The sequence below is a fragment of the Manacus candei genome, unplaced genomic scaffold (genome assembly GCF_025592945.1).
Source record: "Manacus candei isolate 608988 ecotype Guabito, Panama unplaced genomic scaffold, ASM2559294v1 h1tg000109l, whole genome shotgun sequence".
Classification (NCBI taxonomy): Eukaryota; Metazoa; Chordata; class Aves; order Passeriformes; family Pipridae; genus Manacus; species Manacus candei.
In genome coordinates, this window is record NW_026138157.1 from 2,777,086 (window position 1) to 2,794,860 (window position 17,775).

The window sequence follows — 17,775 nt, forward strand, 5'->3', positions numbered from 1 at the left end:
GAAGTTTATCAGTAGGTCTAGTCTTAAGAGTTTTTGGTCAGAGAAAAATAGGAACCTGTCTTCCTGACATCATGTATTACATGTATGAAATATAGTACTTTGCTCTGATGAATAGAACTTTAGCTTTTACAACTAGTGTATTTCTGTCTGTATTTTAACCTACATAAAAATTCATTAACTAGATATCCTGTATTCTTGTCAAATTCTGATTCTGCTGGTTCTGCATTAATTTATCCTCCATTTGACAGGTAACTGTAAATACATTATTACCACAATCCAATCCTAGCAAATGTTATGGAGCATTTGGGAAAATATTTCATCTCCTTGTTTGCAGCAATTGACTTGATAAAGTACCTCATATGCAGCCCTTGTATTTTATTATGAAGTTATTAACATGATTGGTTATCAGGATATAGGATCTGAATATCTTCAATTGGAGAAAATATGAGACAGGAAGGAAAGTACTTTGCCTTCCTCCAGAGCAGCCTATTTTGATGTGGTACAAGATTCTATGTGAGATATATATTCCTTTCATGTGGGATATATAATTTTCCAAAAAGTTTCCTGTGGGGGCTATGTCTTTGAATAGCTCTTCATGGATCTGCTAGAGCTGAGTCTGTGTCACTCAGAGGCTTGTGGAGCATAACTCAGATCTGCAGACTTCAGGCGTTCAGCAAATTTTTGCTTGTTTCTCCTCTCTGAACACATATCAAACCAGAGTACTGTTGACGTATGGAAAATATGGTAATAGATTTTAGCAGAAAACTACTGGCCAAATCAAATATGCAAGCAAAGGAGTGAGATAAAGGGATCTGGTATGGTCCTTGTGGCCCAGGAGCTCTCTGATAAACAACCCCTCCTTAAAGGTTGAGGAGGCCAAGCCCAAAGACATTGCTAAAACAAGGAGAGCTACTGTCCCGTGAGAAAACCATTGATGCTTCAGATCAGCAAACACAATCACAAGTTATCTTGTTCTGTGTATTAGCAGGTCTCAAAAAGTCATAGTGCTGAATGCTTGAGTACCACCACATTTATTCCTCAGGGATTTGATTGAATTTTCAGTGGCAGTAACATTGAGTACTTCTGAAAATTATCATCCTCTAATGTCATAAAACTGCCTGAAATACTTAAATTTGCATTCAGAGCAGCAAAACAACTTCACGCAAGTTGCCGGAAAACATCAGTATTTCTATATGGTAAGCATGCTAGACTGGATGAGAATTTATCTATTTTCTTAATTCATTAACATCATGAATTCACCCTTCCTGCTTTCCTTCTTCTTTAATACAAAATTTCATCCCACATGTGATAATTACTCTAAGCAATTCCTTCTATCTACCAGATTGTCCCTCTTAGGCTGTGGTCTACTATATTATTAAGGCAATTTTTACAATTCTGAAGGTAGTTCATTTATAACAGACAGCCATTTCTTTTCATTCTAGGATTTGATACAATGCTAGCATACTTAGCTACCATATATATATGTTATATCTCATATAACATGCTCAGAAATTCCTGGGAGCTCTGAAAATGGCTGCTCTGAACTTTGTAGACACGCTTCTATTCCTCAGCTTTCTCCTTTGTTCTCTCTAAAACTCAAGAATCACAAAATACTCTGCAGGAATAAAAGACCCCAGACGTGCATATCCCACAAATTCCATGTAAAATATAATTTTATCCAACCTTGTAACAATACCAAGAGAAGATTCATTTTACTTTTCCTAGTAGGACTGTGGATGGAGCATACTAGCTCTCAAAATCCTGGAGCAATATACTGTATCAAAGTGCAAATCCAACTTCCCCCATAAACAAATTTTCTCCTCTGAGAAACACTTTGATTCACAATTCTATTGAGCAAAAAAAAATGAATACTCAAATACAATCCTTATGATTCACAAGAGGGAAGGTAAGAGAAAGCATCACATACAGCAAAAGATATAGATAATACAATAATGACAGTTGCTGTTCTGTTGGTCCACTATTTATTCCTGCAATCCGTCATCACTATCTGAATATTTTTGCCAGACTGATTGTGAGTTTCTATTCCGTGTCTTTTAATGCAGCCTAACTCATTATAATCCCCTTGACAGCAAAGACGTAAGAGATGATTTGGCAGAATAAGCTGCCAGAAATAAAAGATATTTTAACAGAAGAAAACCTCTTTAAACTATGTATTTCTTCAGGGAAATTCATCCAGGACAGAAGCAGTAACAGAGTAATTCTTCAGCAGTTAAGACATGAAATACAGACTTATTGGGTAAAGCACAACTTAGCCAAAATCCATGTTGTGTTGAAACATGGATTGAAACATTTCTGATACAGCATCAGGGCTATCCAGCTGTGTTCTTATGTAACAATCCTAAATGGAATATCTGTCAGTTAAATGGGAATCTGTCAGTTTAATGACAAATTCAGGCTAAATGTCTGAAGCTCCAGGAATTTTTGGGACGATCAATAATGGAAAATTAATCCAAACAGTACCATTTGGATGATGAAATTTTGAGCCTACTCATCTCCAGAAACCTGCTGAAAACTTATTAAAAGTAGATCTAATATCTATGCACCAAGAGGGGGTCATCTAGAATTTACATTTTTGAGTTCAATCATTATTCCAGCAGATACTATTATTTTTCCTCAGTAGAATCAAATAGATTCAAGAGTGATTTGGTTTAGTCTGGATCAGCACTTTCCAACACATTAAGCCCGTTTGGAGCTGGATCATATTTTTGAGGGGTCTTGCTGCTTACATCATGTCCTGAAACATCTTTAAACTGCAAATTGCAATATGAACAAGCCATCATTTCCAGCTACTGAAAACTCATGTTATGAGTGAGGAATGATACAAATTAACTAAAGTTTGAAATAAAGGTTGGGTCTTTGTTTTGGGGTTTCTTACTTCTGTATCTTTGCAGTTGAAACATTTGCAGGTATTTTTGGTAGTGCACAGCTTCCTCTTCCTATAAATGAAATCTAGGAATCACATGACTCCATTATCTGTAATCTAAATAAATTGTTGAGTATTTAAACCATAGCACATTTTATAAGACAGAGAAAATTATTAATATGGGCTGATTTACATGATAGATGGCATAAACAGTTGAAAATGTATTTTCCCAGTAAGAATTACCTTAAGAATGCTGATCCTGTGCTGTTGCCATTTGGCCAGTGAGGGATTATGGTGTTCTTTGTTGGCAGAAACTATCCATCAGTCCCTCGAAGAGAAACACTACATTTCAGCAAAGAAAACAGCCCACATTATTACCACCCTGCAACTGCCATACTATATGGTAGAATGGGATGTTATGTCTCATTAGCAGTATGTTAATGACACCTGCCTTGAAACACAATTTTCAATTTTCAGAGTTGAAGGATATTCTTGGGTTCTGGACGAGGTTAGGGTTACATGGGGGCAAGTTAGAAATATCTATTTGCTCTTCATATTCCCAAACAAAGCAAGTTGTTCAAAGTGAGGCTCTAAAACAACAGCCTTATTATGTCATGGGATGAAACATGCACCCTAAAGCAACCAATATTTCCTCATCATTCGAGTAAGAAAAATTATTTTGGAACTAGTCAATCAACGCCTTCATAATAAGAAGTGACAATATTATATCTAAATCATGAGAAATCTTTCTTACCTGTAATACCTTATAATACTCTATACTATTTACTATTTCATTTCTATTCCTACTTTTGCTAAAGATTAACAAAGACCAGTTAGAAAAACTGTACAATGGTGGTTCTAAGAAGTTACTCTCATTCTCTTCTCTAGAAACAAGACAGATGTTTATTGTTAGAAAAGCCTGTTTTCTTACATTAGCTAGCATGATATAGGACCATAGTTGCCTCTTTGCTACCTTGAAGGGTCTGAAAAAGAGACTCATTTCCAAACGAGTCAAATTTAACAATGTACAGCAAATATACTTAGCAAAAAGCTGTCTAAATAGAGCTTAACAGACATATGGGTTTTCGCAAATCATTTTGGCATCTGGAGTCTGATTTTTCTGTTTTGCCTTCCCTACATCTTCTTGGAGCAATTGTAGGAGAAATAACTAGAGAAGCAACATTGGCAACATACTGGAAAAATGATGATTACAGATGGTATAAAGAATACTATCCTGTTGAAAATATATAAAGACTCAGAGCAACAGCTGAAAAGAATGAGATACAAAAATACCTCATGAATTCCAAAAGCATTCTAGCTTAGCAGCTTAGTTACAGAGTTAAAAAAAATACACATGAATTTTAAAGGTAGAGACTGTAACAGGTCATGTTCTTAGCAGTGCTGACCCAAGGTTAAGTATTTTCTGCTCCAAACTATATCGAAGTCAATACCTTCAGCAGGGTGGTATTATATTCCCTACTTTTAATAATGTTCTTAGCTTGACACCATCAAATTCTTATACTTTTCTTTAGACAAAAATAAAGTTTGTATTCCTCAAAAGTCATTATATATGACATTGGCATTGCCTTCTTTTTTTTTTTCCCTTTTTTTTTTTTTTAATAATAGAATAGGAGAGGTTTACTGGAACACAAAGGGTATCCTACAAGTGTCCAGAATTTCAATCTCCCAGCAAAAGAGTGGACTCTTCACAAACACTCTCATTAACAACATTAATTTTCTGTGTATGCCATGGTTTCCATAGAGATGTTTAGATGATGACACAGATCTGAAATGAATGAAGACTGTGGGAATCTGTGCGTAGGTGTGCAATAGCCAGGCTGCTGAAAGTTGAGCGTGACTGATGTGCAGATAGCAGGCTATGTGTGGAGAATGATAAATGTGGTGGGAGAAAAGATTAGTGCACACACGAAGGGGAACTTGCTTTCTATTGCCTGAATTTGCAGCAAACCCCTCTTGCAAGGTTATCCTCTCTCTTCTCTCCCCATATTTGATTACACTTGACAGTGATAAGTACTGCAGCCAGATGAGACACACTGTTTTTGCTGAACAATCCCAGAGGACTTAGAAGGCTGAATAACCCCCCAGACAAGCTGCAACTTAGGTCTTCAGGATACTAGCTGGGCATTTTTTTTTTCTTCAGAAATGCAGGTTCAGAGCGGTTGAGGTTATTTGTAGACTGAGGTTGAACTCAGCAAATATCCCGATCTTCAATTTTAAGGGATAACTTTATGTTTGTCCAGAAGTCCTGCTGCACCAATACAAAGCATTTGCAGGACCAATCCTTCCTAAGTCTTCTGTTATTAACAAGCCACTCCAGTCACCAACAGTGTCTGACTTTCCCCAGGGGTGGCCATAGACAGACGCTACAGAACAAACAAATGGCTCTAGCAGTCAACAACCCTGCCCCACCAGCACCTGGGAAGCCCCTGTGACTCTTTGCCTCTGGGAGCCCCCAGCTCTGACTGCACCCTGACAATATTCCTCTGTAGATTTTGAGTCAGCAAAGGATCATCAATGCCCCCTTTCTCTCTCCCTCCTTGTTAAGGTCTGAGGGCTGTGAAATTTTGCACAACTGTCATTGGACTGCCAAGGAAGGATTCTGATGCCCATTCTCAAGCCCCTTCAGTTATTTTGCATCTTAGCATTAGAAAATACTTCCCATAGACAAGGACTGAGTAAGCTTTTTTCTCCAAATTCCCTGCTTACATCATTCCGTGAACGGAGTATAAACTAGACAAATTAAAGATCTTGAATTAACCATAATGGCTGGTCACTTTAATGAAAAACCCTATATTCAAAGACAAGTGGTCATTCCATTTTACTGTGTTTGTGGCATTCTTCCTATGGCATAGCAGTGACAAATTTTTAAAGGACACATTTCCAAGCTCTCAACATGGGAAGCAAACAAAATGCCTGGACAGCACAACGCAGGCTCCTTTTAAAACCATAAGATACCATTCAGACACAGTATCCATATTCTTACTGCAGCCTTGCTCTTAGCAATAACTTGATTGGAAGAAAGCAAATGAAAAAGGGGAGTTTTTAATTTTTCCCATTAAAGCATAAATTACTTTCCAAATCAAGATACACGTATATGTATCTGCATTTATATATGTGTGTTTATACACTTATAGCAGAGGGTAGGTTTGAATTAGATATTGGGAGGAAATTCTTTACTATGAGGTTGGTGAGAAACTGGAATAGGTTACCAGAGAGGCTGTGGATGTCGCATCCCTGCAAGTGTCCAAGGCCAGTTTGGATGGCACTCTGAGCAACTTGGTCTAGTAGAAGGTGTACCTGCCTATCACAGGGGAGTTGGAAATAGTTGATCTTTAAGGTCCTTTCCAACCCAATGCATTCTGGGATTCTGTGGAATTTAGTAGAAATTCCAAATTTTCAAGAATTTATCACATTCTATAACAATATTTTCCAGTGAAAACTACTGTCTTTTTTTGAGTTATGTTTTATTTTGTGTTGGGCAGTTTTCCAGTTTCTAACTTTGGTTATTCTATATCTAGATTTGAGGTGATGAGAGTATTTATAACAAGAATTTAAAACACGATGTTGAAAGAAGGTGACACTGAAAGAAGATAACAAAAGTAGACACTAAACTTTCCAAAGCTTCTATTATCGTTAAAGTATTGTGACTGTTTTCACATGTTTTTCCCGAGATCAATATAGATGCACTCTTCATAAACACTTAGAAAACACTTGAAGTTGCCCAACAGTATTTCTATGGAAATCTCTGCTATTCATTCAAGTTGAGCTGGAATGTATTGAAAGATTTAATCCTTTTTCTGTTTGATGCAATAAAAATGTTGTCCATATAAAGTTACCAACAAGCTAAGTTATACAATCAATGACCAACTAAACACTGGTATCAGTCTTGCCCTAGACTTTTGCTTTTGCCTATCACTTTTAAAAATATCTGCTTCACTGCATTTTTTCACTCACCATTCTGAGACCTGTGCCCCTCACACTGGATGAGTTTTAAAATATTCAGTTCAAATCCCATAAAAGGGCAAGACCAAAGATTCCAGTCACATTACTACTGAAATGCAAATCTGAGCCTTGACTGTGCTTTCTTTTCTTTTCCTACAGCTGCTGGGGTTATTGTTAGCAATAATTTTACTGAGAAAAGAGGAAGGTGGAAAAAAAAAAAGAAAAAAATTAAAAAGAGAAAGAATGAGTGGTTAAATAGCAGTGTTCTGTAAGATATACTTAGAATCAATCATGTTTCTCAGCCAGGCTAGTGATCATAAATCATGTATCGTTCTCCAAGCTCAGTGGTTGTGCCAGCCGTTCATTCTGAGAAGCTTCAGGTGCCCTATACAGGACTTCACAATAGGATTATGGATTAAGGAGAAAGCTCTGCTCAAAGAGGGACAGGAATTGAAAGAAGACTTGTTTGGTACAGCACAGCAGAGAGTGCAAAAGGAGAAACAAGCCAAGAAGATAGAGAAATTGAAAAGGAGGTAGGGAAAAAAGTTATTTGTAGTTCATGACAGAAGTTTTGTTCAATGAAGAGCTCCTCTGCCTTGCCCTACTTTCATTTGGAAACCGGAACAGGGATTCCATTGGGCTAAGTTGGAGCTGACCACTAACACCCGGAAAAACATTTTTAAACTTGCAAGATCCAAAGGAAAAAGAGGTATGCACAAAGGGTTGACCAACATTCTGGCTCTTTGATCTCCCAGTTGAAGGTATGTCAGTGGCTAAAGCAAAGTCTGCAAATGAAGTAATTTCCTTTCCTCTCATGTCAAGTCACAATGGAAAAAATGACACTTTTCAAAAGAAATGCAATGGTCTTTCTCCCTTTCCCATACATGGAGGTCTTGGCATATAATGACTACCTATTTGCATTTGGCTTGAACTCACCAGTCTGCTTCTCAGATATAAAGGAGCTTGAGGAGAAGAATTTGCTAGTCAAAAGATCTTATTTTGGAAAAACTAGTTACAGAGCCGTGCAGCAGTCTTGCTGCTTTGAAAAAAAAACCTAAACCAAAAAACAAACCAACCAACCAACCAAACTACCACCACCCACCACCACCTTCCCCCCCACACACAATCCCCCAAAAAATCACAGAGCCAAACAGAATAAAGAGCAGCCATTTTCCATATCATAGTTAAAGCAAATGGGAACACAAGTAGGGATGCAGTTACAAGATCCTATGGTTACAGGAGTCATTCTACTCATGAAGACACCAGCAGTCATGAGCTACAAATCTCTGCTCAATGTCTGTACCTTGCAGCTGTTAGAAACAATGAGTGCTGGATTCCAGAACTTTCTTCTCAGTTTTGAGTTCAGTGTCAGTCCAGAGGCATTAATCATGGTCTTTCAAGAAGCAAGGTCTGTTTTTTGTTCTAGTGGAAGGAAGGTGCTGCTGTTAAGTTTGCCCCTGGGATGCTGTGAAGATCTGCCTCCTTGAACAGCCAAGTTCTTGCACATTGTTCAATGATCAAAACTTGGTGGGAATAAACCCAAATCTCCTGACAGCTGTAAGAGGAAGCTCCTGAGCAAGCCGACTCTGACTGGGATGCAGATAGGAACTCAAGAGCAGAAGTGCAATAATTTACTGTAATCAGTTCTCCTTCCCTATCCTCTGACACCTCTTTTTTTTCCAAGTCAAGGCATACGGGTGTGGCTGCCACTGGCCATCTCCCACCTCAGGCTGGCAAAGTAATGATGCAGAGCATGAGTGATAGCACAGTTCACCTGTTCCCACATTAGAGATGAAAGATCCAGTCTTTTGGGCAAACCAAATCAGGATAAGCCAAAACATGACTACTTAGAGTAATTTCCAATTGACAAACAGATCAGAGGTCTCTCTCTATCTGAAAGCATTCTTGAGCAAAAGACAAAATTGAATGTTTCAAAATGCAGGGCTAAATTTACATATGCAGTGCAGTGCTGCAGATATCATTCACTATTGGGCCATCATGTACATATTTGTGGTGGGCTTTCCACAGGCAGACTTCCAACAAAAAGAGTTAAATACTTAAAATGGTGACATCGTTAAAACTCCAAAATTGTGTATGGTTCTATATATTAAATATACAGATACATATGGATCATTTTATAACCATAATTACATATCTTTATAATTGCAATGTTTTGACATCACTAAAACTCCAATACTGTGTGTGGTTTTATACAGTAAATATATAGATATATGTGGATCATTTTATAACCATAATTGCATGTCTTTATATCTGCAATGGTTTGTGTACACACAAAAAATGTGATGTCCAATACTTTTTCTCACAGAATATGAAAGGCAAAACAAAATACAACATTTTTCACATTTGTGTGATCCCTTGGGTGTGGTTCCTACACTCTTTGCTCAGGGTTGGAGCTCTAGACATAACATACAAACACCAGAGCATAGGATAGTAGCAGGTACTGTAGATTGAGTGTAATCAAAGCCTTGTCCCCTCTTAAGAGAATCCAGTGGGTATTCCAATTTGAAAGATTTTGGCTTTACCCAGTTTTCTGCTTATATTCATAAACAATACTGACTCAATCACTTTCAGTCTCAAGTGAACATGACTAACTAGTAATTTCCTGCATTTGTGACATGCCATGATCTTCCTTGATGCTGTTAAAGTTTGTGACTACACGGAAAAGCAGTGGCAAGTTGATAGGGAATGACCCTTGATAAGTTATTCTGAAATTGCTTGACTTTGCTCTGCAAGTTTAGTCTCTCATAGCAACATGGACAGCATATCATTTTATGCTGGCTTCATTAAAAGAAAACGATTCCATCTTTCAGTTAAAAAAAAAGAAAAGCTGTAACTGTTGAAGCAGCATGCACCTAATAAGCTACTTCTAAATCTGGCTCCATCATTTCAGTCTGTGGACTAGCAGAACAGAGCTTGCAGAATCCTCCTCAAGTAAGTATTGCCTTCTCTTAACAGCATGTTTGTTTTTTTCATTTAAAATGTATACCTGGTAGTAAAGAAGTCTTCAGCACTGAATTAGTGGTGCTGCAATATGACAGCTCTATGCCTGCTTTAAACATGAATTAAAATGCTCTGTTGTTTCATTTGGCAGACATTACTGTCTTTAAAAGGAGTTAATACATTAAGGTACAAGACAGAAAATTATATGGATGAAGCTTCCAAAAGCTGCAGTGCTGAAAAGCTAATGAAATGATTTATAATTGACTGTCATTATAGGTTTTTTTTAAATGAGTTATGTATCTTTCATTTGCATAATGCACATCATGGAACATGTCTATTTGATCTCATCAGAACTGGAATATGTATTCTGAATATGCTACTGGCCATTAAGTATGAAATTATCAAAATAATTTATATCTTCAAGAAAGGAAAAATTCAGATAGTGGTATTAATATTAATAAAGCTAATATGTACACTTTAAGCCTACCTCATGTTTGTATTAAATGATGAAGTAAAATATATGTAGTGGATGACTTTGCCTAATTGTACAAAGTATTAGTCAAACATTGCTAAACACGACATAGATGAAATAATTGTTTGTGAGAAAAATAACATGAATGCACAACATTTTCCAAAACAAACACCACATACTGTAGCATGCTTCTGCAAGAGTATTTAAACAGCTCTGTTGGACATGTCTCTTTAATATATTAAAATTAGGTGGGACTATGGGTGTGGAAGGAAAAATAAATAACAATATTTTTCTTCATGCTGAAATTGCAATTGTAATAGAAAGGAGTTAGGAACAGGCAATGCACAGGGTTCCCTTTGCATTTGGTATGCAAACACACACATAACCAAATGCAAACAAACATTTTTTTTTCTCGTTTAGTCGTAGCTGCTTAGCATCTATTCCCGTGACATGCAACTCATTGCAAACATGCAGGTTTGCAGGACTCAGCAGAACTGTATTGTAGCTGTGTCTGAGACATTACAGCTCCAGTACTAATACCCTGGAAACATTTAGCACAAACATATCCTATACCTCCAAAAACATTATTTATCATATTTTTATGTGGGGAAAAATATTTTGTAAAAAAAAAAATCAAACTGTTTAGTTAACTTCCACAGAAAACTACATAAATACTTCCCTCCTGCTCAATTTATCCACCCCACAGAAACCCATGACAACAGCAGTCAAAAAATTACCATGTATTCCTTTCAGTTATTTTCAAATTACCCATAACAATAAATTTTAAAACATACTGCCAACCCAACTAATTTATATGCAGGCAAGCTTTTTTTAAGCAAACTTTTCCAGGACATATTGAAGCATGGAACTGGAACAAGCATTTCTTTATTTACTGTGTAATAGAAATAGAAAGTTTTTGGCAGATTATACATGTGGAGAGATAAAGAATGGAAACAGAGAAAACAAAATTACCATTTTTACAGTTGTGGTGAACAATAACATATCCTTTTGCAAGCAACATTAAGCTTCCCAAGGGCCAGCTCTGAAGAGCCTAATAAATTAGAAGCCAGTAAAGGAGAGATTTAGGCTGACATCCCACAGCCCTTCCCAAAATCTCAGGAAAACACAGTATAGTTATAACAAGATCCATAAATAGTAAAATTTATGGTACCATCCCTACAAGACAAAAGGAGACATCAGTGAGTAGTAATCACACTAACATGCTTAGATCATTTCCACAGCTATTTCTATTTATCAACTAGAGGAGGCAATCACTGGTAACTATTTCTGAGGCAGACTGCTAGGGTGAGAAAGAGGAAGAGAACTGCATTTGGGAGGCCTTCAAGGGGAAATGGAGACTTCGTGATTAAGGAGATAGCATTGCCTAGGTGAAAAAGCTCACCTGTTCCTTAAACCTCGTGATTTCCTGATCTTGCAAAAGAATTATCTGATGAAATCCCACAAACCTACTACAGGTCAATCGTTCTTATGAAAGTCAAAGTATCTAGGGATTTGATCTGTTACAAAGAACTGTGAATTTTTGTATTATGCTCTTGAACAACTTAGTCTAAGACATAATTCACTAATTTGAATAAACTCACTGGACACGGAGGAAAAAAAAAAAGAGAGAATATTATAGCAACATCTTATTCCTTTGTGGTTTATACATTTATCAAAGATTCACCTTCCAGTCTTACACTTTCTTCTATGTTTAACATTTAATTAGCAGAATTACATATTCCTGCAGATATAAAAAGAGATGACAAGAAAAACAGTACTGTACTGAAAGATCTCTTCAATACTCTTGGAAGCATCAATGGGAAGGTCTTTGGGTAGCTTTAATTCACCAGTAAGGTGGTATCACAACAGAAAGGGACAGTATATGGCTCCAGAGACAGCAAGGCCTTGCAGACTGTGGCATCCAGCATCAATTTAGGAATGGATTAAAGTAAAATAAACTGGTATATAAAATACCATTAATTTTAAAATATAGTTTAATTAATGGGTGGGAAATATTTTCATTCTCCCTGAAGAAAAAGGAAGTGTATTTTTATTCCATGAGAAACTAATTCCATTCTTCCACTCACTTTTCCTCTCTACTGTCTTAAATTTCCTTATATTTTTTCATCCTCTTTTTAGTAATAATAATAATAATAATAATAATAGGGGTGGTAAATAAGAAGAGAAAAGGGAGAGGAAAATGGCATAACAAATTTGGAAAGCCACATAACACATTCTACCTCAAAGAAGGACAGGTTTAAAGACTAGACTCAAAGGATTTGACACTTCCCTAAAAATACAGATTTTCAAGGAGTAGTGGAAGAAACTAAGACTCTTCATCTGTATATTCTCAGAAGGATCAATTATTTTACTGTCTTTTCACCAAACAACTACAAAGTGAACTGGAGACAGAGAATCAAATGTTAGTGTAATGCAGATGACCTACAGCTCTACCCATCCTACAGCACGGCTACAAAAACGGTACAGCGTGTGAAGAAGAGCTCATGGAGCAGCTGGCTAAAGCAGAAACTGAGCAAGAAAAAGATGATGTTGGCAGAGGATAGGAAGCATTTTGAGGACTCATTCACAGTACAGGTACGCAGCCGCGGTTGGGCACTAAACACAAATCTGATAAAGAAACTGTTATTCACAAATGCTATTACCTTCTGTTAGCTAGGAAGCTCTATCTTTCTTGAATGGGGACAAAAATTTCTCAGGCAGGTGACATCACAAGCTTTTAGTGCTAAGAACTTCCAACATGGAGAAAAAACTATGGTGTATATGCTTTGAAGCTTGGTCTAACTTTGCAGCTTCATTTCTCTGGCTTTTCTCAGCAAGAGTAAAATTTCTCTTCATGGGAGAATGAAAGGGAAAAAGTCCCTTGGTAATTAAGGGTAACCAAATCTCATTATCTAATGTTACAAGTGCCTGTAATATTTCTTTGAAATACTTTAAAAATATAGACAGCAACATGTGGCCAGAGTGCAATTTTCTATTGGTAGGGAGCTGACAACACAACAGCCAACAGATTACAACTCTTACTAATTTGGCTGCTTGCACAGTAATGGAAGGTCCTCTGACAATATGGTACTGAATGCAGTTAGGACCTGTGTCAAATGGACTGTTGAACTGCTTTAAAAGAAATTTAAAATTGGTATATAAAACCACTTTGTGCTCACATTTTTCTCTTCCTTAATTTTTAATTTATTTTTAAAGCTATAAATATAGCTTGCATTTTAATTGAGTGGCTGTCTCTAATTTTACTGCAGCTGTAGCACTTGTCAGAGAACAATAGCTCTGTTTTCAGGGTGCTGAAGGATTCATAGTAAAAAATGTTTTTAATGCTCCACACTTCTTACAGGCCTATCACAGCTCTGTCTAGTATACAGTTGTAAATTAAATGAATCAGACTTATTACTGTTGACTAGAAAGATGACACAGCAGTTTGTTGCATTGTGTTTGGTCACTCTGTAGTTGTAAAAACAGATAAATGTTTTCCTCATCATTTTGGAAAAGTAAATTAATGAGAATTTAGAGGAATTTAAATGCAAAGTAGGATGCACTGCCCGCTATGCAGATTCCTGCATTGAAGCACGAGTTTCTTAAATGTCTTTGGTCTGTAAGACACCACAGTACCTTTCCACCTCTTTTCATGCTAATAAAACCTGTCATTTGTTAAGAATCCAGACTGATTTAATAGTGACAGGACAGGCTCAACGTTTGATTTGTCATTACATGATACAGAACTACCAACAACTGAGAAAGGAAGAACTCATTTTAAGCTTTTAACTTGTTCCCATTAGCAGTCACACGTTAAAATAAAAGAACTGAACTTTCATTCTACTTGTCCTGAAGACAGCTGGATCCTACAGAGTTAGAGCAAATGTCTGCTGACATTTTCCTTAGGACTGAAACCTTTCAAGTGGAATCTGGTGAGGCAAAATGAATACAGACAACACTGACTGAATCTCTGCTCCATTAGAAATTGTTTGTTCTGAAAGGAAACAAAAATGGTGGATGTAATATTTAGCATCCTAGAAATAGAAATTATTCCTATTAATTTGGAAATGTGATAGAGTTTCTGGAGAATAACTAGAACAATGCTGAGAAGAATTTAAGCTAACACTGTCTTGCTGATGACACTGGACTAGACAACCTTGTATGAAAAGCAAATTTGTATTTTGCAACCATTACAGAAAAAAAAGTGTAACCATCTGCTAAAAGAAACACAGAGGGGAACATCTGTATTATTTAAAGGGATATATTGAAGTGCAAAACTGAAAGGTGCCATAAAACACTTCAAAATTAACTGTATTAAGTGTGAAGAGAAGTGGATAAGATGCGATAAAATTTTCATTAAAGGCAGGAGGGAAGAGTACATCTGAACAAGAATGGGCATTGGGAGAGTTGGGATATAGCTATTTTAAGAGTGGAGTTTCAGCTGAGGGACATACACATCTGTAGGGCAAACTGAGTACTTTGAAATGAATCACTATTCTTACAAATTCTAGAATCCAAAATCTTGGATTCTACTCACTGGCTATAAAAGGCTCTGGAATCAGATTAAATTGTAATTAAACTGTAAAAAACTGTAATTAAAATATACCTCAATATTGTTTAAAAATCAGATTTACTTTTTTTCATTAATAACTTAAAGCTTTCTTATGAATCTCAAAATGTGGAAAACCTTTATACTTGTTTGATTTTTCTAATGTAGATATCTGCTGAAGATATTATTGTTAATGTATCCAAAGGTATAATTTTAGATATGCAGAAACTTTGCACGTATCTTTAGTACTAAAAATGTTGAAAAATGTTGTCTGCTTTGTCCCAGAAATGATCATCTCTTCCAGATCTCTACACAAAGAAACTTCCAGTTGTCATAACAACATATTGCCACAAGTACAAGACAACTTGTACTTGCTTTTCATACAATTAGCAAAAGTTAAAATCTCCTGAAGATTAAAAACCAGGGATTTTATTTCAAAGGGAGGGTGGAATTAATATATAGATTTTTTTTTTAAATTCCCACAGAATTCAACTTACAATTTAAAATCTTCAGACTGTAGAAAAATTCCATTGCATCAAGTCATATTTGCAGGTAACTCCATTATGCTCCATTTTTATACAAAATACACAGGTTTCTAATAATGTCTTTGCAAAATGACACTCAGAGTATAAGTAAGCCTAAATTAACCTTTAGGAAAATCTTCATGTGTTTTCCTATGTAAAAAGTTTACTAGACAAATCCTGGAATGCTTCAGTCTTGTCAAATGAAATACTGAACCATTATGAAAGTCCCATTTAAGCTGTGATTTTATCAATCATTCTGTTATAAATGTTCCAAATTCAACAGTCAGTTTATCAGGAACAGATCAGTATTGTTCTGTTTATATTCTTATTTTAACACTAAAATAGAATAGAGCATCTTAGCCATTACTCCACACAAAATTGCAAACAGTATCCACTTGAGTCCCTAGAAATAGTTCACTTATGAGCAGGTCTTGACAGTATCTAGAGATGTCACCTTGATCAGGGTTGCATTATGCAGGATTGTGTACTAATGCATAGAAAAAGTCAGTCCTTTCCTAATTTGTTCAGTTAATGGTAGCTACAGAGAAAAGTTCAGGTGTTGATCAAAGGTCAGTGAACTAGGTAATGGCAGAACTGCCAACTTATTTACAGTAAAGTCTGTCACTTGGATCAGACAGTCTTCAGTTGATTTGCACAGACATACTGCATTATTCCAACAATTGTGCCAACAATTTCTAAAGTAGGGCAAAATTAATGTATAAGTTTTTCTCTTAAGCTTATTTTAAGGTTAATATGACTGGTTTAGAAGAAGTTAGAAATCTGGCAAGCGTCCACCTAGCAGAGGCATATTGTAGCAATAAATAACAGAAGAATTTGAGCTCTCTGAAGGTATTTATTCCAAGAGTACCGCCCAGACAACTGCAGCAAAATATTGCCATTCACAGACATACCTGCTTGCACTGGTACAAGAAATACCCTATATCAGCAATGTCTTCAAAAATATTTAAATATGTAAGGTAAAGTAACTTGAAGTCTTCAAAAATCAAGTCACTTAACATATGGAAAATAAATCATGAACATCAAATCATTACAAAAACGTTTAAAATATCAAACATTCAAATTTTTAAACATATTTTGTTTTAATATTCAGCTTCTCCCTTTATACCTGTGACTGGTGGAAATAATTTCTGAGATTCAGGTAGTCTCTAGAGAATATTTTGGTGAATTTATTTAAGAGAGAACACTGTATAGTTACTATTACAATAAACTTTGATAACATCTATTCCAACCAAGATGGAATTGGGAAAAGATTTATATCATTTAAGTAAGAAGAATTATTTTTCATTTTTCAGCTGTTGATAAGTTTTTTCTTAATAATTTAACATTTCTGTGTCATATGTCTAGAGTCACTAGGCAGAAACCATCTGAAGAAAGAACAGCTGCAGTACAAGCAGTATATGACACCCACAAGTACTATGTACCTTACCTGTGCTACCTATAACCTACAACCTGGCATTTTTCCTATTTATATACAAATGAAATATTTCAGAACAAATGGGCTCATTCCTGACAATAGAAGAGGATTTTATGATCCATTTTTGTTGACTGTACCAGTCTTCTGATTCATACCTTAAAATTTGCACAAATGCAATGGATAGCTGAATTTATGTTGGCAGTTTACATAGCTTTGTTCTTGTACAAATGAACCCAATCTCTCATGAATAAAAAAGCCATTCTCCAAATATGTACAAGTCATAACAGGTTCTGGCTCAACAATGAGGATTGCTCTGTTTCTGAGACAGGCATTATTAATAAAGTCCATTAAAACTGTAGAACTCACACTTTGCCAAGCTCTAATGGATCTGGAAGGCAGAAGACCTAAGACACATTAGCATAGACCCAATGTATTTGTGAATCCTGTTTGCTTCAATGAGTAACCTTAAGTTTGTAAAAGTCTGTACATGGTGAAAAATCTCTATATTCTGGCTTTGCAAGAGCAGAGTAGTGCTCTATTGTTCCCTGATTGCATTGAAAAGGTCATGAAAATCTTTATGTTGACAATTGAAGGCATTTTCCAGCCCTTTAAGCTGTCAACATTCACATTCAAGTGAGAGAGGAATAAATTCATCTAAAACAAGACAGTGTGAACAGGATTTATGCTTTTTAATCCACATTATCTCTGTGATCAGGATAATGTTTGTAGCGTACAATGGAATGGCACAGTCCCATAGAAAATATGGAAGCATTTAAGGAAGTAATTCCAGTAAAAGGAATTGATTTCTGATGTGTTAAAAGGATCTTCATGTCCCCCTGTTATTTGCAAAATTAATGTACTTACTATGTTAATTTGAGAGATTTGCAACACTCCAGCAGCTTTTATGAACTATGATTTAAATGAGTGTTGGAATTACCAACGTGGAGACAATAAATTCTATTATGCAGTGGGTAAAGTGCCTTGTAA

At 36.0% G+C, this 17,775-nt stretch overlaps 1 protein-coding gene across 5 annotated transcripts in view; it reads left to right on the forward strand.

The window, feature by feature from the left end:
* Positions 1 to 9,724: 9,724 nt before the first annotated feature.
* BEGAIN (brain enriched guanylate kinase associated) overlaps positions 9,725 to 17,775 on the forward strand; it is a 160,970-nt gene continuing 152,919 nt past the window's right edge. For 3 of the 5 annotated variants that reach the window (XM_051769568.1, XM_051769569.1, XM_051769572.1), the window contains exons 1-2: positions 9,728 to 9,799; positions 12,746 to 12,875. In XM_051769568.1, the coding sequence (XP_051625528.1) occupies positions 12,825 to 12,875 (51 nt within the window). In that variant the 5' untranslated portion in view covers positions 9,728 to 9,799; positions 12,746 to 12,824. Of the gene's footprint in view, positions 9,800 to 12,745; positions 12,876 to 17,775 lie in introns of all 5 variants that reach the window. The other 2 variants (XM_051769571.1, XM_051769573.1) reach the window with 2 other exon arrangements.